Source organism: Bidens hawaiensis, unplaced genomic scaffold (assembly GCF_021521415.1).
Source record: "Bidens hawaiensis isolate Kalapana, Puna unplaced genomic scaffold, B.hawaiensis_p1.1 tig00024256_1, whole genome shotgun sequence".
In the NCBI taxonomy this organism is placed as follows: Eukaryota; Viridiplantae; Streptophyta; class Magnoliopsida; order Asterales; family Asteraceae; genus Bidens; species Bidens hawaiensis.
In genome coordinates this window covers 281,784-305,328 of record NW_027493822.1, presented here as the reverse complement: position 1 = coordinate 305,328, position 23,545 = coordinate 281,784, and the positions used below count along the sequence as shown (strand labels likewise).

The window sequence follows — 23,545 nt, the reverse complement described above, 5'->3', positions numbered from 1 at the left end:
TTTTTTTAATTTTTATATAACAATATGATACTCGTATTAAAGATAAAAAAACGCTTATTATTATGGTGAATTTTTTTTTTAAAATAATGTCGTATGAAAAAGTTATGGACATTTTAAAATGAATGAGGAATTGACATGTGCCTTGCATGTGGAGAGAGAAAGTCAACAAAGATGGGTTATTACCTTCATGCCCTTTTCATCAATTTTTATTTATTAAATTAATCTCAACCATTTAAATATAAGATCAATGGACTGGATTCCTTCTCGCCCTTCTCATTTTTGTTGTCCTTTGTATTTTAACTTTACCCTGGCATTCGGTGCCCATTTTTCTTAAAATTCAACTTGTACTTTCGGTACATGTTCGGTAACGATCTCATTCCTACTTGTGATAATTCAAACTAACGACTCCGGTTCAAATGGAAGTTTTTTTATAATTGTTTTGTTCGTCGTGTCTCACTCACAATCAACAAACTTGGATCATATATATTCAAATAAAAACGACCCAAAAAATAACTATAACTTATAATAAAACTACTATAAATGAAATTAAAAGTCACTAAATTGTTCAAGAGGACTTTATGATTGTGAAGCCAATTAAGCTATAAGAGACATCACATAATATTATTTATTTAAACGACGACTCTCTTGTGTGCTAGACCACCACACATAATATTATTATTATTATTTATAACATATAAATAATAACAAATATATAATCACAATTATGATAATAGATGAGTTGTTAATTGCAATTTTAGTTTATACCAAAGGTCGCAAAACGACCCCAAACATCAAAACAGCTAAAGAAATCAAGGAAGTTTCAATAAGCAATCTCAAACACCCTAGAAACAAACACGATGAAAGACACAACAATTAACAGATGAAATATTCAAGAACAACCTCAAGTAATCTGCAGGAAAAATACTGGAAAACAAAAAAGATAAACGATATTATTCCTCTATTCTAGTATCCTTATTTAAGGGATGCACAATATATCACTCATTCTTGATCTTACAACTTCAATTAAACCTAAATGTCAATTAGAAATCAAAATTCATAAACTTGAACAAAATCCCATTTTAAACTGCCATTCTTGATGTGTATAAATGTATCTTATCAAGAATCAAATTTTGCATTAAAGATACTGACATGGCGTATGCTAACGAGGGATATGTACGAAACTCACAGTTCAGTTCAACTGAGAATCGGTCCTCCTCCTAAAGTTGGTTTATCGTATGCAGAACACGAAAACGTCTTCTATGCAGCAATTTCTGTAAAAGAAAAGAAGAAAAAAAATTTGTTAATAATAAAATTAAGAATTTAAATAAGAACATAACACAGTCTATTCATGCACTAGTATATCAAATTTTTGTACTTTTCATTTTGGATAACTTCATATACATCATTGTACATGTTAAAATTTTCATACATACTTTTAATACTTTTAAATTAGTAATATCATCTTTTACCATTTCAATACACTAAAGATACCATATTTATCAATCAAATAGCAAAATAAAATAAAAACAGTTACACTATGCAATGACATCCTCGAAAACTACGGTCTTTTCCTATAGGTTTATTCAATGTAAAACATTGTTACAAGAAACTAATTTTGTTTTATTAACAATGTGTAAATAGAATTATTTTAGTGTTTTAAAAGGTAAATATAAATCTATGCTATAATGAAATTCAGATAAATATATATGAAATTAGTCCTATAAAACATCATGATATGCCATCATGTAAGATTACTAGCATACCATTTTATTTTATGGGAGTATATAATCATAGTTATAATGAATTGTCAAGAAAACACTTAAAAGTTTGCATTGAATGAGCAATTGTGGACAGAATATGGGAATGTAAAATACAAAATAACTATAATGCTTGGCAATTTCTGTACAAAACTGTAGTATATGTTTGTACTTTCACAATAATGGTTTCAAATAGATGTGTCAAGATAAGCAGGGAAGGTAATTGGTCAAAACATGTTTGGGTTGAAACGAGCCATCTTCAAGTACGGGTCAAAATGGATCACTTTACACTGTGATACTAGATTGGTCATCTAAACACTATCTTGTCCAACTTTTAAAGATTAATACAAATAATGAATGTGCCAACTGTGATTGCAAATACGATACATTATGATAGTAAGAATAATAATCTAAATCTTTGTATGAAACAATTTAGGAGGTTGTATGTATAAAATAATTACGGCTAACTATCAGCCTGTTTGACCCGTTCGACTTATAGCTAAACCTTTTTATTTGACCAGTTGACCAATTTGAGATCGGTACTTTTATTAATAAACATGCCTAATAGCCACCTCTAAATTCTACAAATAGGATTCATTCTACTCTTTCATGTATCTTCAATGTTATGACATCTCAAGCCATTGTAATTCATGTACACAAGCAAAAACAAAAGACGCTAATGTAACATCTTAGATAATTTTTTATACATTTCATTGTTAACAATATAAGAGAATTCTAATAAGCAGATGAGTGGCATTGTAATTTTAATTAACAACCAGAATCAATTTTAAGATGTGAGTAATTAACTTTTTAAACTATCATACTTGCTATTTACTGTACACAAAACCATTAAATTCTGCAAAAATGCAAAGCCAAACACTATATTTTGCAAGAACAGGTGATTTGGACAAAAATTTCCACAACTATCCGCATTCACTCATTCTTGCAAACAATAGTACATTTAGTTTATAGATTAATAAGCAAACCACTCTTTAATTATTAAATTAAGTTCACATATATATAGGAGTGGCATCCGGTACAAATGAAATTAACCTACAAAACATACAAATAACTAGAGTAATTATTATTACTCTACGGTGTTGAACTAGAGTAATTACACAACAAAAATTGAGGTGAGTAATAATGTTGGCATAATTACTCTAGTTATTTGTATGCTTACTACGTTAAATCTATTTGTATTTGATCCTTCTGAAACTTCAAAATTTCATAGCGTGCGTGCGCACGTTCTTCTAAATTCATAAATCATATTTCACCTTTCAAAGACCAAAATATATCATATTTATCGGTAATTCTAATCGCCTGTTTCACTTAATAAACATATAACAAAAGAAAACCATATTTTAGTGCAAAATGTAATAATGTTCTTTGTTTATTCATTAAAAAAATTGTTATTAGTAGCATGATTTTATTTAATATACTATTTAATGGATATATATGATACTTTTATTGTTTCAAAGATGATATCATGAAATTTTGAGCTTTTAGAAGAACATTTACTGAAATACCCTTAAATACTTTATAACTGTTAATTATTAAAACTTCAAAAATTAAAAGGATATGATAAACTTACCTCTACTTGTTTGTCTATTTGCGATACTATAACTCCCGACATACTCTTCACCCACCACATCTTCTGCATTATCAAGCCCGTGCCCAAATGAGCCTGGCCCATCAACCTCATTAGACGAAGATTGCCAAGTTGCATCTCCATAAATCGACCCCCCACGGTACAAATTACCATAAAACCCCTGGTGACCACTGGTTGGCCCATTACCTGGCCCATTTATAGGCCCATTAATTGGCCTGTTAAATGATGATGTTGTAGCCACTCCAGTAACACTGTTTCTACCAACCAGCCCACAGTTATTCTCCTCGACCCGAAACCCGCCTAAATTTCCACCATTATAAGCCGAAGAACTCCCTCCATTTAAGGGCAAAGAGCCCCAATTTGCTCCATTGTTACCAAACACTCCAAATCCACCACTTCCCGAACCCAAATACGAACCCGACCCAACTGGGCTAATGGGCCCGCCATTTCCCCACACATTTCGGGCTGATGAATTGGTAGGCGGCTCGATTCTCCCACCACCTTGATTAAACCCAATAGGAATATTATATCTGTTTGGATTCCCACCAAAATTCGGGCTCAAAACCCGCCCATACCCCGAGGACCCACTGAATGCAGTCGGGCTCAAAGTGGGCTCCACATTCAAGCCCATACCATAACCAGGTGAGTTAAACTGAGGAAACCCGGTTCGATTACCAACAACCGGGCTGAACCGGGTATCCATTCTAACTCCATAACTGCCAATTGGGCTCATATTATAACCTTGTGGGTAGCTAAATGTGTTTGGCCTATTTAACCCATAATTATATCCGATTAACGGGCTACGGTTTGGGCTTGGAGATAACTCTTTAGGGACGGCCCGTTTGACTTCAACCATTTTACCGTTTAGTTCATGGAACGTTTTGTATAACACCCTATCCACTGATTCCTCTGAATCATATGTAATAAAACCAAAACCTCTTGGCCTTTGAGTGTTGTGGTCATACATTACCACTACATCCGCGATTGTACCGAACTGATCAAAATAAGTTTTGAAATCACTTTCGGTTATGTTTGATGGTAAACCACCTACAAATATCTTCTTTGTGCGCCCAATGGGACCCACCGGTGATCCTTGAATGCTATTAATAGTTCGGTTTAGTCCATGATGGTCTTCCCTTGGAACAGCCTTCTTGGCTTCAACCTTGAAATTTGAAGACCAAAATAATAATCTAACATGAAGTACAAAACTATGAATAAAGAATCTAAACCCTAGAAAATTCTCTTTTATCTTTAAAATACTTTTCACGAATCAGTTTCAAGACTTAAGGGGGTAGGGCTGTAAACGAACCAGACGTCCGGGTGCCCATTTCACAAGAAGTTCGTTTATGTTCATCCGTTCAATAAACGAACCGGACATGAACTAAAACCTTCGTTCAGCTTAGCGGACGAACACGGACAGAAATCGTGTTTGTTCAATAGCGTTCGTAAACGTCCAGCAGTGATTATACTTTTTGAAATTAACATGTAATCGTTTATGTTCGTTTGTTCACTAGATTCGTTTATGTATGTTTGTCCATTAATGTTCATTAATATATGTTAGTGTCTGTTTGTCCATTAGTGTCCACTAATGTCTTGTTTGTGTGTCCATTAGTGTACGTTTGTCCGTTAGCGTCCACTAATGTCTTGTTTGTGTGTCCATTAGGTTCCATTAGTGTACGTTTGTTCGTTAGCATCCACTAATGCCTTGTTTGTGTGTCCATTAGGTTCCATTAGTGTACATTTGTCCGTTAGCGTCCATTTACAATATTAACGAACGGACACAGACAAACTCAATTCCTTAATGGACGGACACAAATTTTCGTTCGATTTGTCCGACAAAAGCTTAACAGACGAGCACGGACAAGGTCTCGTCCGGTTCGGTTCAGTCCGTTTACAGCCCTAAAGGGGGGTAATTAGATGTGCATTTTGTAAGTGATTACATGAGGTTGATTGGAATAAAACTTTAATTTTCATAATCACTTTTGATTGTAAATAAACATTGTGTAGAAAATAGTTATCATATGTGCCTATGATGCTTGAAGTTTTAAACTTGTAATAATCACATATGACACTCTTTTAAGCGTTTATTTAAGAGAGCAATCGATAAAATAGGGATAATGTATGTGGACGACACCTAAGTATTCAACTTTTTTATCATGAAGGCAATCCATATATTCAAACTACCTGAATAAGTCACTCAACATGTATCTTGTTCATTATTATACTAATTCTAGTAAAAAAACATAATGGATGATGAAAATGCCATCTTTTACTTAAAAGACAACATTTTTCACTCAATATCATGTTGACACCTAATCCAAGATACTTTAAAAAGCATATTAGTAATAAAAAAGAATACTTGAATTCTAAGTTACCTCCACATACATTATCCCATAAACTATAGACAATCACATTGTGTCGCATAGCGCATACTAGCATTCGTACACAAAAAACATACCGTTCGACCATCAATCATGTGCTTTTCCATCACAACTCTTTCAGCAACAGCAGGATCAACAAACACAACGAACCCAAATCCACGCGCACGACCCGTCAACCGATCCCTCATAATAACCGCCTCACTCACCTCCCCGTAATTACCAAAATACTCCTTCAACCGATCCTCATCCGTATCCCACGAAATCCCACCAACAAACAGCTTCCCGTTCTCCGGTTCCATCTTCTCCACAACCCCTTGCTGAATTGCCATAATAATAATAACTCACACAACAATAATCTTAACCTTAACCTCAATTTCAACTACAATTCAAAAAACCCAACAATCAATACACTAATTTGAATCATAAACCTTGGTTTAACAGATCTATATGTAAATACAAAAATAACCCACAAAAGACTAATTAATTACCTTGTTCTGGTGAAATTAAACAGAACCCAGTGATCGGATTAGTAACATTCAGATATAAAAGCATCAAGCTTTGGATTTGAATTCAGATTCCTGCGAATCGACAGATCGCAGACCGATCGGATTGAATAAGATGATGGGAACAAGTGAGAATTGAATAAAAGTGGTGAAATTGAATATAAAGATTGTGTTATTAAGGACTTACCATTAGTGGAATCTGGATTTGAGAAAGGATGAAGACAAAGGAAGATCTGGAAATGAGATTGAGAACAGAGTGTTTTGTGTTTTGTGTTTTGTGTTGTGTTGTCCACTCTCTTTCTTCACCAAAGGCAAAGGGTGTGTTGTAAGGTTTTTAACCCGTAGAGGATACTTTTGTTGTGGACTGGAAGTTAAGGGGTTGGTTTGTACTTATTGGCATAGTTTAAGGGTGGTGTGAAAAAGGACATGTTTTGGTTTTATACTTTTGTACATCTTTGGTATAGGATTGGGTTCTTTTTGGTTTGTTACTAGTTATGCTGGTATCGGGCTGGCGGATTGACAGGTTAATGAGTTTTGGTTTGACGGGTTAGCATGTTGAGACAGAGGTTTGTTTAAGTTTGTGTTGTGTTCGAGTTGTGTTTTGGGTCAATACAATTTACGTTCATTTATGAATACGAGTAATACGGTTGTTACCTCATGACATGACGACAAGGAAACATGGCATGAAGAAAAATATTATAGGCTAAATAGGTTAATTGAAGAAGTGGGTAGACATTGACAACACATTTAAGTTTCATATTGGTTAAAATAAGTTTATTTGGTTATATATGCATCGATGTAAGTGTTTGGGCATAATGTCTTGGTTGTCCAATTCATTTGAGCGTTCAACCTAAACAACTAAGACACAAGATTTTAATGCCCGGTGTGCGTTGTCGATTTTTATATTTCGAATGCAATAAATAATACAGTGTTATCGTAACATTACTAGTATGCTATTGTCGATAGCCCTTAATTTTCCTGCTCGACATTTGAAATCCTCATTTTTCTTTTGTGGGTTGTTTAATTAATTAATGCAGGCTTGCTTTTGGTGGGCGAGTTTATTAATGTTTAGTTGTTTAGCCGGGATTTTAAAAAATTGTAATAAAAAGAGTATATTTAAGTTTGTACTTTGTGTTTATATGTTTGTTATTTTGTTATTGTTAGATATATAAAAATTTTGGGCCTTTGCAAAAAGGGGCTCCAAGCAGCCACCGCGGCTGATTGGGCTTTTTACCAGTGCATCTTTGAATTAATTTACGCCCTGCTTGCGGTGCGCACATATAATGTATATATGTGTGAACCCTTGGGTGGGCAAAAGTAAAATTGCACTAATTTTGACGTTATTTTACTAATCACGTGAAAATAACGTTAAAAGTGGCGGAAGGTTAATCAGGCATCATGTGGTGGCGTTGATAGCCGAAAGACAAGGGCACATGCACCAATCTGCCGGTGTCCCGATGATTGAGTGTTATGTGTCTTATGTCCAAGGCTTGATTCAAAACTACTATCGAGCCGGGGGTCTCACCGGAAGCAGCCTCTCTATCCCTAGGCTGTCTACATCTTACCCTCCTCAGACCCTACCATAGCATTGCTATTGGTGGGATATACTGAGTACGATGATGATGATGATGATCTTTGAATTAATTTAAACAAGCTGTTATAACTAGTTCAAACATTTTGTTACATAATTTAAACGTGTTGTTTTAATTGAACAGCATAAACACGCTATACACAGTTGGATGTATCGTTGTGCCATTAGGACTCTGGTCTCGTGGTCACTTGATTTTTCATCAGGGGTTTACTCCTGAGTTCGATTCTCTTGAGTGTCAAAACGAATAATTGTTGAAATTCTTTCTCAATGTTTGAACTCAAATATTAGAGATTGATATACCCAATGGTAATTTATGAAGGAGTCAAAATGTCGTTTAAAAAAAGATCGTATCATTTTAATTGCCTAATTGGTACAATCTTTATTTGATTTGACATCTCTATAAAAATATTCAGATTCCGGAGTGAAAATTTCACACATGTTGGCTAAAAAATAGACTATTTCCCGAAAATAGTGGTGTTTCCCTAAATCAAAAATATGGTGCGTCATTTTAATAGGATAATTGTCAGAAAGAATCCTACATGTTGGATTTTTTTTATATATTGGGATTTGGATTTAAATAAGAGCTTGGATTTGTTCTTTTTATGTTTTTCTTTTCTTAAATTTTTAGTTGTTTTAACATGTTAACTTGCCATCACATATTCACATCTGATCTACAAACTAATTTAACTGATAAAAGTTCAAACCATTTTCTCACATTTTGTATAAAGTTAATCTTGAAACAAGTAAAAAGAATATAGTCAAGAGTCACATTTGAAAAAAAAAAATGTAATAAAGAGCCGGATCTTGAAAACATAAGGTAAGAAAGAAAAAAAGAAAAAGAAAGAAAGCAGGAGCAATTAAGCAAGAATAAAAAACGAGCAAGAAGAAAGAACGATTGAGACCTGTGTGGTTCGATCAAGGTAGGGATGAGCATTTTCGGTACCGGTACCGAATCGGTACCAAATTTTTAATTTTCGGTATTGGTACGGTACTGGTGTTTCTCGATTTTTGCACAAAATACCGGTATCAAATATTTCGAATTTTCGGGATCGAGATTTCCGGGATCGGTATCGGTACCATCCTGAGCTCATCCCTAGATCAAGGAAAAGAGCAAAAGAACGGGTTGGTTCCAAAATGAAGAAGAAATGCTGTAAGTTAATCTTAAAACGAGTTAAAAGAGAAAGTTGAAGAAACGTGAAAGAGTTAATTAAATTAATTAATATTTAATTAATGTTTGAATTAGGGGCAGACTTACCTTATGCGGAGCCGTAGCCTCCGCTACGGCTCAAACTTTTACGGGTAGTGTAAAAAAAAAAATTGGTCGATTTTCGTGTTTCGTTCCGGCTGGAAAAAAATAACGTTCCGGCTAAGATAAACCCGGAGTTGTTAAAGAAAGTTTAATTGGAGTTGCTCACGTAAATAATACATCTTCTGCAACTCTTAAAGAAGCCATCGTTTCTTTATTATCAAATAACCAGTTGAGCATTGATCAAGTAAGTAATACGTTTCATACTTTTGTTACATAAACTTTAATAAAATATATTATATATGTATCTTATACTTATAGTTTATAATTGTTCACACATGTCAGGGGTTAAGGTTATGATGGTGCAAGCAACATGCGAGGAAAGTTTAATGGATTAAAAACTTTAAAGCTTTGATTTTAAGAGATAATCCATAAGCACATTAAGATGTTAAATATGGAGGAAAGTTATGGTAATCAAAGAAACCGGAAGTATGTCATTACTAATCGACATCATTTTGAGGTTGAAGTTTTTAATACGGTCTTGGATATGCAAATTCAAGAACTTGGAAATAGATTTAGTGAGGTCTCAACTACTTTGTTAGAAAATATGTCGGGTTTAAATCCTTGTGATTTGTTTTCCAAGTTTAACATATCTAAGATAGTGGCTTTTTTAGAGATGTATCCAAATGATTTTACTAACGAAGAAAGAGGGTGTATTCCGGGTGATCTTACGACCTTTTATTGCACTTTAAAGGAATATGATAAATTTGCAAAACTTGGTGGAATGGGTGATCTTGCTCGTGTAATGGTGGAAACCGTAAAACACACAACTTTTCCTTTGTTTTATCGGATATTGAAGCTAGCATTGGTTTTACCAGTTGCAACTGCAATCGTTGAAAGATGTTTATCTAAAATGAAGCTTATCAAGACGGATTTGCGCAATCGAATGGGTAATGAGTATTTGAACAATGCTTTAGTTTGTGCGGTCGAAAGAGAAACGTTTGATAAAGTAAATGAAGAAGATGTAATGACTCGTTTTCAAGCTATCAAAAACTGAAGAGGAGATATTTATAGCCCAACCTAGATCCGTCACTGTTGGTTCGTTAACCCGGTTAGTTTAAATTTATTTGTTGTCGTGTTCTTTATATTTGTTTCGTTAACATTGTATTAAATATGGGGAAAAAATATTTTGAGCGCTCCGGCTCGGTTTCGAGTCTAGATCTGCCACTGCTTTGAATGTTATAAGGTTATCATACAATAAGTTTGTTGTTAATTTGTATGAGTAGATGGTTATGGATATATTGTAGTGCCAAAAATTATAATAAACAAAATTCATGTTCATGCTCGTGTTCTAGACTTCATTTAGTTCTCATATTTGGATCGATCCAAACCAATACAAAATGCCACGTGCTGCTTTTTTTAGTTAAAATCAAGGACTACAAATATTGAATTTTATAGACGTTAAGTTTTAAAATATTCTTTTACATTTAATACATATTCGTTACAAACAAAGCAACCATTCTAGAAATATCAACTCATATTTTAAATGTGATTTAACTTGGCATTTGGCAACCACTTCTTTTGAAAAAACACTAAGTGACCCCGGCAGATTATGGATAATCTTAGGGTTAAGTAAATGTTTCCCATGAGGGTTAGGTCCGGCAAAGATGGTTATTCTTCTTGACCTACAAAACAGACACCGTGAGCTCGTCACTGAGAAGGGGGGGTTCCTCCTTGTGACCACCCTCCGGCGTGAGAATCAGACTAGATTGCTCTGAATATAAGTGTATATTGAGAGAAATAGCTAGAGAAGATAAGATCATGATACCGTTCCAAGGTGTTGGAGTATTTATAGCCGAAGGTAGGTTTCCAAGCAGGTATGGCCAGCTGTATAATATTCCTTTTCCACCAACTACGGGCTATGTACATGCCACGATGGGAGTTGGTGGGTAGGCAGCGGCTGATAGTGACATGGCCGGCTGTATACTATTCTTTTTCCATCAACTACGGGCTATGTACGTGCCACGATGGGAGCTGGTGGGTAGGCAGCGGCTGATAGTGACGTTTTGTACTAGAGCGTGCTCCTCCTCGTACTATTGTCGGTGAGCTGTCACCCTGTGATTGGTTCATGGGCTGCTTTGGTCAGATCTTGTCTATTTTGTCCATACCTTGGCAGGTATAGTACAAAAGATCTTCCAGAAGCGTACGGACTGGCTCTTTTGGGCGGGAATATTCCCGCCTTGCTCATTCCTTCTTCCGGTGACATTGCTGAAGTATAAGAGTTAGTGCCTTATGCGTGTAGCCTTACCGTTAGTGCGGGTAGCCTTCCTTCTTGGTTTGTACCCATAGATGCGGGAACAGGCAGGGTACTGTACCAAGGGAGGCTTTCCTGCGGGAACAACTGGCTTACTGCGTGTAAGGTCTTCATCTCTCTGAGCATGGTGGGTCCTGCGGGACCAGTTAGTCTTTGCGCAGACGTACCTCTTTAAGGTGTGTCTTGCGGGTCCAACTGGGCTTTGCGGGGACCTACCTCTTCATTTTTCTTTCTTTATATATTTTTAACACTGATTTTCTTGTGTTTTTAAGGTTGTTGTATTTCATAAACTGGAGAGTCTCGTTGTCTTTTCTGATCATACTATGTTGTTTTGACGAGTTTATGACGACTTTAAAGTTTGGCTTGGATGTTCCCTCAGGAAACTATGCCGTCGGCTGCAACTTGACAGCCATTATGCCTCTACAAGAACATAACGTTTTAACGTAACACATGATGGGACGAAAACCCTGATGAGTTTGAGATTCGAACTAAAATCCTCACAAGGCTTAAAGTCCCAAAGGGGTCCTAATGTTTCTCATAAGGCTATTTAAATTAATTTAGCATATCAATTAATCTTTGGTTAATAATTTGTATTTGTCAATTAAAAAAAAAACTAAATACCAAGGTTTGTATAAAAGAAATTGTTTTCTAAATATCCTAGTATAAATTTTACCGAACGCATATTTGTTATTGGAAAAAATATAATTTTGGTACATCAACGAATTTGACACGTGTTTGAACCAGTAAAATTAATAGAGTTTCAGCGTTACTTAGTTGGTCGTTCAACAAAAAATTGATGAAGTATATTTACTTTTTTAAACTATCCAACGACAACGAGTACTCGAATTTTTATATATATTTTTTAATTTTATATTTATATATATTAGTTATAAATTAATGTTTTTGATTAATTAGTTGGTAATGTTCTATGCAGTATTATTTTTAGTTATATTAAATTTTATTTTAATTTTAGATATTTTATTATTATTTTATTTGAAAAAAGAGGAAAGAAAGTTGGGGAGTATTTCGTCATTGTTTCCTTGATAGAGTGTAAGAGAGTAGAGTGGAGTGAGATATAATATGCAACGGTGGACCTTAGTCGGGGCCGGGGAGGGGTCCTGACCCCCCAGGCTCGGCCGTTCAACATCATGCATCGACACTCTTATCCGGCGGGCTTTATTTGTAAGCGGATCAATTTTTTTATCTTTTATTTTTTTTTTATCAGATATTGTAGCTCTGGTTCTTGTAGAGTGAAGAAAAAGTAAGAGGAAAAAATGAAGAGAAATACTCCAAACTAGCTATTAAAAGAGCTTATGTTTGATTTTTTAGCCACATAGCACTCAACCTATACTTGATCAAGCTAACTATTCCTCATTTATATATTCATTTTTATTGATCGTTGATATATATTATTTTATATATTCACTTATATACTATTTTAGTTGGTTTATAATGCAATAGCTCAATTTATTAAGTATACAGTTACATTAATATATCTCCAAACTAGCTATTAAAAGAGCTTATGTTTGATTTTTTAGCCACATAGCACTCAGCCTATATATTCATTTTTATTTAGTATACAGTTACATTCATTTTTATTTATATTATTTCATTTAGTTACTATTTTGTTTCGTTTTTTGTTTGTTATTGTATACTTGTCACTTGTTTTCAACGGTTCCGTCACTGATTAGGTTATGGATCATACCTAAGCAAGTTCTAACAAAGAGTGAAAATATTGAAGCAACGATAAGAGATGACACCATTTTCTTCTTAATTGCACCAAAGTATGCCATATCGTATTCTCCGAACAATGACTACATACATTCCAACATTGAAGAAGTGAATATTAATTATCAGATTTATTAAAATGTATTTCGGCCCCCCTATTTCAATTGTTGACATGACACAGTAAGAAGGGAAGTAAATTGATGCCCACACCCCACAAGTTAACATCCTCTTACACTATATCTTCTACTTCTCATATTTACTACATCACACCACAAAAATATATACATACCCCTAGTAAACGGATACACATTTGTATAAAGTTTTACTTGTCTTGAAAATATAACTTGTTTCTAATCAATGCTCCAGCATGTTAACTCCTTTTACATTTGAATGCCTAATCAAAACCATCTTTCACATTACTAGTTGAATTTGCTTACATGATGTTTTGCTGAAGCATAAACAACTAGAATTCCTTAAATGTCGAAGAGAAGATCGAAAACCAAAGATCTACTTAATAACACATAAGAAAGAGTCTTGTTATAAAAATATGTAGCAGTTAACACACATTCAAACTCAAAGTTAAGAGGACTTCCCCTCAAAAGACACGAGTGAACCAACATTTAAAAGGTTTCATGTTTTGTTTGAGTTTTATGGCAGTAATTGTCACTAGCATACGTACAAAAAATTATCAAAATCAACTTTGCTTATTAAAAAATCTCACACAATTACAATCACATTCTTATTTTTCACAACAATGTACATATTAGACCGCACACTAGATTTAGTGTAGAATACACACAATGTGGAACCTCGATTAGGGACAAGAATCCAAAACAACCTCTAGAGTATTTAGGCAAGTATAAACGAGGGCATTTTAATATTATAGATGTATAAAATGAAATAAATTATTAAAACTAAAAAACCGTAGTAATACTTATTCTCTTATGTAGTAAAAAGTAAAGGATGTTACTATCTACTACCATAAGCATGATGCAACGTAAGTTGGTACTAACGTCAAAGTTCCCAATCTGGTAACATAAACATATGAACCTAACTAACGAGTATACATTTGCATCAACGTCTTTTGCAATCATCATTTACATAAATCTTGCTCTGATACCATGTAGAACTAGGTTATTGACCCGCATGACACGCAGGTGGAATAACATGTCACTACAAAAATCTATTTAAACATAGATTTAGGTTAACATACTACTTGTTCATATTTGTTACAAAAGTATTATAAAATTACATTGTCTTAACATTCAAACTTCAAAATTACAATAAGTTAAATGAAACAAAACAACCAAAAGACATTAACAAAAACACTAACCATGTTCTTTGATGTTAAAACATCATCAAAGTCTTCAAAAGTTATACCAACATAAACTCCGATTTCCTAATAACCTGAAAAGTTATAAAAACAACACAATATTCAATTAAATTAAACTTAACATAACAACATGTTTAATAATTACTAACATCTAAACATTACAAAATTGTTATGTACAACCTAAAAAATCTAAATTTCATAAATATAGTTATTAGTTGGTCTAAAAAGATGTTGACAGTATACATGTTTTATTAAATGTATGAACAATATCTAAAGCATTAATATATTACCTTCTCCTTCGTCATCGGACAACAAACTTTTAGGGATAACCATCATAATCGCTTACATAGTTTGCACATTCGGCTAACTATTTAACCTGCAAATCAACCTCCCTTTCCAACTCAAGATGTGCAATTTCTTTTCTATAATTAGATAACTTCAACATATCTAGCTCTCTCAAAATGAACAAATCATCACATGACAATAGTTGTTTAGGATTCAGATTTTTATACTGGCCATTCTCAAACTTGATAACAACTTTGTTTTGATTAGGATAAAAAAACCAATCCCTAACATGTTCAAACGGTAAAACATCTTGGTGAAGATCATCAAGGTAATGATGTAAAAGATTAATGAGATTGGTTTCCTCTATACATGGAGAAAGTTTCCGAACACCAATCTCATGAATCTGATGTTTAAGGAAGTTATTTAACATCATCACAGATACAATATTATCTTTGTGTATCATGAGGAAATCGCTAAACAGGAATTCATACATACGTAAAACCGTAGAAAACTTTCAATTGACAATGGTACACATTTTTTTTATATTAATTTTGTTATGAAAACCTTTAGAGTGTAAAAGAAGAAGAAGAAGATGATGATGAATTAAATTGATAATTATAAAAGATATAAACGAAGTGACGGTTTAGTTTTCCAAAGATCTAAATGATCATATCTATCGAATGAGTATATCATGTATAGTTACCCTATATTTGTAATATTTTATTAGATATTATATTTACTATTTTAAATACTTTAACTAAAAATTGAAATACTCATATAAACAATGGCATCTTATTAAACATTTGGATCCAGTTTTTTTTGTATATATTAACATTAAATAATTATTTATAACTTAATAACAATTTATAAGATATGATAACAAACAAAAATACAAAACGTTTTAGAACTAAATAAAAGAAGTATAAAACAAAAAAAGTTACATGATAACCATAAGTGTAGAATAGAACAATTTCAAATAGATGACAAATTTACTATTTATCATTCTACGTTTCCAAAAATCTCCTTGTAAACAACATTTGTTGTTTTATTTGTAAGCTTTGATTCTTTGTCGAGTATCACTAACTTAATACCATCTCGACTCTTCACTTTTGACAAAGCCACATAAAGCTGACCATGGGAAAATACTTGATCTTTAAGATACAATCCAACTCTTGATAAAGATTGACCTTGACTCTTGTTGATTGTCATGGCAAAACATACTGAGATAGGAAACTGTCTTCTTTTTAATCTGAACGGTAGTTTCTTATCAGTTAGTGTAAGACTTACTCGACTAATTAGAGTCTGATATCCTATATTCGTACCAGAGACAACTTTAGCTTCAATTACACGCCTACCGAGACTAACGACTTGAAGGCGCGTTCCATTGCACAAACCCTTTTTATGATTAATATTCCTTAATAGCATGATGGGAACACCAACTTTGAGGACCAATCTATGGTTAGGCATTCCTGAAATCTTTAAACCATTTAACAAATCAAGAGAGTACAACTGTGGATCAAAATCCTCTGAAACGTCTTCACATTCAGCTAAACTGTCGGAACTTAGATACTCGACTTCTTCACCAGGAAATATGGCTAACATACGTTCATTAATTTCTTGAACAACCTCATTCAAAGGTGCCAACAGTGCACGATCCTGAAAGTAAGTAAGTTCGTTGAATCTATCTAATATATTAGGATATACAAAGCTTATTAAATCATCCATCGGATCAACTGAGTTCAAAATCAAAAGATCATCTGGAATATCAATAACAGACTGCCCGTCATTTGTACCACCAACGTTTCCTTGACCTATGTCTAATAGCCAATCAGCAAACTCTCTGATGTTTTCAACGCCTGAAGATCAACATCCAACTATAAGCCTCATGTTCTTAGTTAGTTTAAGAAATTTACATTTTGACCAGATATAAGAAGAATTTATGCAAGCATTGACACATTCACTTCTTGTACCGTTGGTAAAACGGGCAAAATTTGCCGAAAATCACCACAAAAAACAACAACCTTACCTCCAAAAAGTGCTTCGGAAGTAGTACCAGAATTACCATTCATAACATCGTTTAAAGTCCTGTCCAACGCTTCGAAAGCATGCTTATGAATCATGGGTGCCTCATCCCAAATTATTAAGCTTGTTTTTTTCAATAACTCATATATGTCGGTATTTCATTTAACCTATTTTATGAAAGAATAAAAAAAACATAAACAAAGTAAGATATTTAAAAGTAAATTGATATTGGAATAACAAATAAAGCCATATATAATAAAAAAAATCATTAATATAATAATTAACATAAACTGGCTTGTAATATAACCGGACAAATGGAATCTTCGGTCAGATTAATAGGTATTAAAAATCTCGAGTGTGCAGTTCTTCCACCCTCCAAAAGCAAAGAAGCTATACCGCTTGAAGCGACATTCAACACAACTTCTCCCTTTGACCTTATCGATGCAGATAACGTTTTCCATAAATAAGTTTTTTCAGTACCGCCGTAACCATAAACAAAATAAACTCCACCTTTTTTATCAATCAAAACACTCATTATTTCGTTATAAACCCCTCGTTGTTCATCTGTTAGTGAATCAAACAGATTGTTAAATTCTTTATTCATGGTCTCGGTATCATATGAGAGCTCTTCCACCATTAACGGATTAGTTGCTCTTGAAATTGTTTCCATATCTGGAAATGGCATTTATTGATATCTTCTAAGACTGGAGTTGTTTGAAATTAGAAAATTTTCAATTTCCAGGAGTGCTAGGTTTTTTAACTGTTCTTCATTAAGAATCAAACCTGAAAATAGAATAAAAAGTTAATTAAATTAATATTTATGAAATATTAATGGATATTAGCTATTTTCCATAATTGAAATAATTAAAAAATGAGTAAATCGTACCGGGGTTATTTTGATCTTTTTGTTGTTTGTATAGTATATCGTCTACTAACAGTTGCCAAGTGCTTTCCCAAACAAAATGAGGTCTAGATAAACTATAAGTAATCAACATTGTAGAAAATAAATTTCTTAAATAATATCCGATGGATGTATAACTTGCTTCTTCAATGGCTTCTATGTATTCCTTGTCATCATCTAAAAGACCTCTTTTGTAACATGCATCTCGAAAAGTTTCACACACAACTCCATCAACTGTTCGAATGTCTTCAAAACATTATGGGCCTCTAACCTTATTTAATAATATTCTTAGATAGTAAGCCTCGTCGAATGCGGGTGGAACAACGTGTACTCTACCTATTGTAAAACCCCTTAGGCGAGGTTCCCATTTACGTAACTGTTTTTCCCAGACATACTTTGTTGGAAACTCTGCGTATGTGAGAGTTTTTGCAAGGTCATGGTTCTTATTACACTCAAACCAGGCAGTAAACATCGAAGAAGCATTAGTTGTCTTGTTTAAAATATCATCAATATCTTCGTTAGCACCATATATTACTTGTTGCTCACCGTTTAAATGAAAAGCAAGTCTCATAATAGACGAAATCCTATAATGCACATCAAATGAAAATATCCTCCATGTTGCCTCGTATGCAGAGACATATATACAATCATAAAACGCTTTGATTTCATCTAAATTAGGATCTGGGTTATCACCATTGTTATTTTGTACAAGAGAAATTGTTGCTCGGTCTGGACCCTTATTAATGTATTTGAACAAATACTTTATCGATCCATCTTGATTACACCACTCAACATTAATATGTGCTTGAAATTGTTTTAATAGAGTCTTGTTGTATGGAAAAACAGTTCTGTTATCCATCATTATATATGACTTAACAACATATTGCCCGTTATCTCTTCTTTCGTATACCGAAAAACCTTGCGAATCAACAGTTGTCTCATCATTAAACATTTTTGGGAAACTTTTGGAGCATTTTTTGTTTACCATGCACGTGCACTTCGGATTAGCATCACCACAGGGACCGTGAATCATATGATCAGATACAAGCTTGTATAGGTCTGGATCACTGTCTTTGTTTGGAATCTCAGCAGAAATAAATTTATCTACATCTTGTGGATTATGAATCTTTCTACATGGATGGATAAATATGCAAATATGAGCTAGCCCCCTTTTTTGAAACTCTATCGTGTAAATAACTGCAACATACATAATAAAAGTAAATATTCCACAAGTTTTAATAGGTAAACAAATAATCTGTTTGTTTAAATTGAATTTTAAGTTTATACAAAGTAAAATATTAAAGTAGATCATGTTTATAAATTTATACTCATCAAATTAAATAAATTTACCTGCTTGAACCTTTCCAAACAAAGACTTATCCTTCACCAATTTAATCATTGCATCAAGTTTGACCTTAAAAAGCCTACATAAAATATCAAGTCTATCCTCCGACTTTAACGTTGTATCCTTAAGAAATCTTTTAACTTCTGTCCAACTGGGATTACGGGTTATGGTTATGAAAAAATCGGGATAACCAAACCATTACAGGTTATGGTTATGACAAAATCGGGATAACCAAACCATCTACAGAGACACATAGCGTCTAGGTAATTTTGCATCATATATCTTGCTCCACCAGTAAATGAGGATAGTAGAATAACACGTTGACCAGCAGTTGAAACATCAGTATTTCCAACAGATTGCATACCTCGTAAACTTTGGTAAGTATCACATCGAAGCTCATGTTGTTTACCGGGGATAAAATGTAATCTTTGTGCCTCAATCATCGTATATTTGTCAACTAATATTTGCTGAAACAAACGTCTACCATTTAACATGGTTGAAAACGTATTTGGCCTATCTTGAATATGATAAGCAAAAAATTCACGCATTGTAACCTTCTTGCGTGCTGTGGTTGATGAAGATGAAACATTCTTATGAAGTATATTAACCTGATGACCATCCTCACCAAAAGGATGAAACAACGGGTATTGAAGAGGTGTATACGATAGATGAAGTTCACTTATACGCTTTAAGGAACCAGATTGCTTGGTAACAATTATATCTCGGTTATCGACAGCGTCACCAATATCACCGACGATTAAACCGGCAACTTCAGAACTGGATGGTAAGTTTTATTGTCTCGCATCATGCTGTCTTGTTCCAATAATACGCAACTTCAAATCGAGTTGTGGTTTTTCTTCAAAACAATCTCTTACCATCCGATAAGCTTGGACCAAATGATTATTTGAATCTAACATCGTCTTCAAATAATTAATAATATGCATCTCCAGCTTATCGTCCATTGAATTATTATCACTGCCCACAAAAAAATACATTTCCTAAGATTGTAAATAATAAAACTTATACTAAAAATTAATAACATAACAAAAGTGGAAGAATATCGTTTAAAGTATTTACCCAAAAACACCCTGACGGTTTGAAACCTCGTTTTCCGTGTCGTAAATGTAAAGTTGGAAAAACTGTGGTTTACAACCCTGTAATGGTAAAAGACTTCCCAAACAATGATAGTTTTCACCGCTAAGTCGAAACGTATATGGCGCATTGCCTTTGTTTATAGAATGGTCAATCTTTCCTCCCATAGACGTAAACGAAAACATCGAATTGAAACGTCTAATGTTTTTCAAGAAATACTTACTGATGGCACTATCACCACGAAATAATTCTAGATAAGTATCATCTGGTTGTCTAACATCGGGAAGTTCAACTTTGCCATTATAACAACAAAGGGAAAAAGCTCCTTCTTCATTACTACTACTTGGTCTGTTAACTTCGACTTTCCACAACAAAGCATTGCAACTTGGACACATAACAGATTGATTTCCATGATCAAAATATTCTAGTAAAATTTAAATATAATCATTTGGAGTTACTTAGTATACATAAATACATAATAAATGATTTAAAGTAAATTATGAAATATATATCATACCTGATGATATTCCTTTAAAAAATCTACAACATTTTGATAATGACTAGTTGTAGCATGTTCTTTTAAATCAGCCATAGGTATAGGTACTATAGGAGTTCTTTTTCTTAACCTTCTACGAAAGGTTGTAGACGACTCCGGAATGTCATCAACAACACAAGACGCGTTTGATCCTTCTTGAACATTATATTTATTTATACGACTTGTTCAATATTATAAAGGTTGTCAACAAAATATCGACAACTACACATATGATATTTCAAAAGAAAAATTGTAAATTAAATTTTTAATTACTCCGTATTAATTATATTATATGAATATTATTTTGTGTTAAATTGTAACATCTTTAAGTTAACAAATTATGAAAAGTTTGATTATACAATGTTAATATTATTTGTTGTTGTAAAATCCGGACGGAACTTGAAAATGTAAATAATATAATATTTTTTTAATACAAGGCTTATTATTAAAATGAAATTATTCTTAAAATTTATTAGCATTCCATTTACTTTTAAGTGTTTCATTAAAACAAAGAGACCTAAAAAATGTTAATAATAGTTAAATTTAAAACGAAATATACCTGAAGAGTTATTTCGGACACCAGTTCTGTTCCTGTCAACAGAAGCAGTTCTTTTGGAATCTAATATTAATCGTCTTTCTTTCATTTTGGACGTAGCAGAGTTCACAAATGGTGTTGATGTTTTAGAGTCTTGAAATTCAAAATGTAATAATATCAATTTAAGCATAACCAAAGGTTTTCAAAGCTGTTTACTTTTAAATATTTTAAAACACTAACCGTTGTTTAATACAATCGTAGAGTAGACATTTGGCGATGTTGATGGAGACAGGTTCTCCTTATCAGAATGTACACGTGTTACTTGTGTGTATGAGTGTATATTTTTCAAATTGTGAAAATCTCGATTAACTGTATCGTTTAAAATATTAATCATAAACATGAGAAACAAAATTTGATGACGACAATACATAGTGAATAACAATTTAATAACATACCAGGGATGCAAGGAATAAATGAGTTATATGTTCTATGGGGAAAATAATTTTGATTGTTGCTTAAACCACTAACAGGTATATTAGAAGAACCTGCAATAGACATTTGATTTGTTAATTTTCATTATAAATAAATTTTATAATAAAAATTAATAATTTTAATACAAGTTACAAACTTGCAAATTGTATTACGCCATATGCTTATCATTTATTTAAAAATAATACAAAAAAAGCAAAATAATAATTATAAAGAAAATGCAATATACCTGAACAGATATTTTTTAGAACATTTTTCTTCCCGTCAATGGAGGAAGTTCTTTTTACATCTAAAATTGATCGTCTTTATTTCATTTTGGACTTAGCAGAGTTGAAAAATGGTGTACATCTTTGAGTGTCTTGAAATTACAAAGGTTGTAATATCAGTATTTAAGCCAAAATAAAGGTTTTAAAAACTAATAAAAATATTCAAAGAGTATATTTATGTTGAAAACAATTTGTAAATACTAACCGTTGTTTACTACATTCGAAGAGTAGACATTCGAAATTGTTGATGGAGACACGTTCTCCTTATTATATTTTAAACACAATACTTGTGTTGATGATGAAATATTTTGCAAGGTCTCAAAGATGCGATTAACTGTAACGTTTTACATATTAAAAAACATAATGAGAACAAAAAACTGATAAATAATATAGTAATAACCATTATTTTATTAACGTACCAGGGACACAAGGATTAAAGGAGGAATAGTTTGGATGCGGATAATAATTTGTATTATTAGATAAACGATCTATATTTTCTTGGCAACTATTAAGCGGTAAATTACAACCACCTAAATTTAAGAATATCAAATATTATTTTATTTAAAATGTGATTTCAAATTGAAAATCATGATTTAATAAAATTTACATACTTGCTTGATATGGTAGAGTGACAATCGGTGTTGATTGATAATTGATGTAGTTTGTATCATTGGCTATGGTAGACAAAGGTAAACGTTGACTTTGGCCTACATTTAAAAAAATGAAAAATTAAAATAATAACATTATTGCACTGTTAAACAAATTAAAACCATTGAAAACTTATTAATTGGGTAGAAACAAATAAAATAATTCTACCTACCACTATTACTTAGATTATTTTGAGAAGATGAAGATCCTTCATTTTTTCGTTTCTTTTTGGATGTAGACATCTTCAAAAAATATAGATAACAACCCTCAAAGTTGCGTCAAGCCTACTTTACTGAACCATAAGATACAAAAATAAAGTCTTATAGATTAAAGCTTCAAAACACCATTAAATAATATAACTCAAAATGAAAATCGATGTAAATGAAGAATACCGGAATATCTTAAACAATAAAATTTTAAACACAAAAACGAAAAAACCAAAATTTAACAACTGCTTTCTTAAGAATCAATTTTATATATCTATATATTTGGATTTGTATAAACATCAAAGTCGGCACAATAGTTAAATAAAAATGAAATTGAAAAAAACAAAACTTTATAATTGCTATTTGTGAACGAAAAATTAATCCGAAAATTATTATTTGAATATAAGCAATGTTTGGTTTCTGCCAAACATAAACCTATGACATGCTTCACATCATACCCAAAAAAATTTCGGAAAATAAATATAGAATGTCGAAAAGACTTACAAAATCAATAATTCGGTTGGTTTATAAAGAACATGTATGAAGGAACGAAAATTAAGTTATGCTGTTGAGGAAGTTTATTTATAATGAAAAGTGACAAAGTATATATACACAAAAAATGTAAAATATATTCTTTGAATGGAAGCAATAATTGTCATAATATTAGGATTTGTTTATTTTTGGAAGAAATATGCTAATAATAAATTAGAAATATGAGGACTAAAATAAAAAAAATTCCTGCACTGAATGTATGATAAT

General features: G+C 32.6%; 4 protein-coding genes across 6 annotated transcripts; all 4 read right to left on the bottom strand.

Annotated features, from left to right (window-relative positions):
- Positions 1–886: 886 nt before the first annotated feature.
- Positions 887–6,572, bottom strand: LOC143568958 (heterogeneous nuclear ribonucleoprotein 1-like). 3 transcript variants are annotated; one of them, XM_077054981.1, is made up of 5 exons: positions 6,438–6,572; positions 6,236–6,325; positions 5,825–6,126; positions 3,349–4,528; positions 887–1,271 (listed from the first exon to the last, which is right to left on the bottom strand). In XM_077054981.1, the coding sequence occupies exons 3-5, from the start codon at positions 6,074–6,076 to the stop codon at positions 1,258–1,260; spliced, it is 1,446 nt and encodes a 481-aa protein (XP_076911096.1). In that variant the 5' UTR covers positions 6,077–6,126; positions 6,236–6,325; positions 6,438–6,572; the 3' UTR covers positions 887–1,257. The 3 variants fall into 3 exon arrangements, with proteins under 3 accessions (XP_076911096.1, XP_076911097.1, XP_076911098.1); XM_077054982.1 differs by having other exon boundaries at positions 5,825–6,115; XM_077054983.1 differs by lacking the exon at positions 6,438–6,572 and having other exon boundaries at positions 5,825–6,115; positions 6,236–6,380.
- Positions 6,573–15,746: 9,174 nt separating this feature from the next.
- Positions 15,747–16,867, bottom strand: LOC143568952 (uncharacterized). The gene is made up of 2 exons (XM_077054976.1): positions 16,774–16,867; positions 15,747–16,603 (listed from the first exon to the last, which is right to left on the bottom strand). The coding sequence occupies exons 1-2, from the start codon at positions 16,865–16,867 to the stop codon at positions 15,747–15,749; spliced, it is 951 nt and encodes a 316-aa protein (XP_076911091.1).
- Positions 16,868–17,049: 182 nt separating this feature from the next.
- On the bottom strand, positions 17,050–17,454 carry LOC143568951 (uncharacterized). The gene has a single exon (XM_077054975.1). It carries the CDS (start codon positions 17,452–17,454, stop codon positions 17,050–17,052), a length of 405 nt encoding a protein of 134 aa, XP_076911090.1.
- A 92-nt stretch (positions 17,455–17,546) lies between these two features.
- LOC143568950 (uncharacterized) lies at positions 17,547–22,822 on the bottom strand. Its single transcript, XM_077054974.1, has 10 exons — positions 22,753–22,822; positions 22,544–22,639; positions 21,633–21,722; positions 21,418–21,546; positions 21,202–21,330; positions 20,093–20,531; positions 19,253–19,792; positions 19,021–19,166; positions 17,942–18,867; positions 17,547–17,552 (listed from the first exon to the last, which is right to left on the bottom strand). The coding sequence occupies exons 1-10, from the start codon at positions 22,820–22,822 to the stop codon at positions 17,547–17,549; spliced, it is 2,571 nt and encodes an 856-aa protein (XP_076911089.1).
- Between the last annotated feature and the right edge of the window lie 723 nt (positions 22,823–23,545).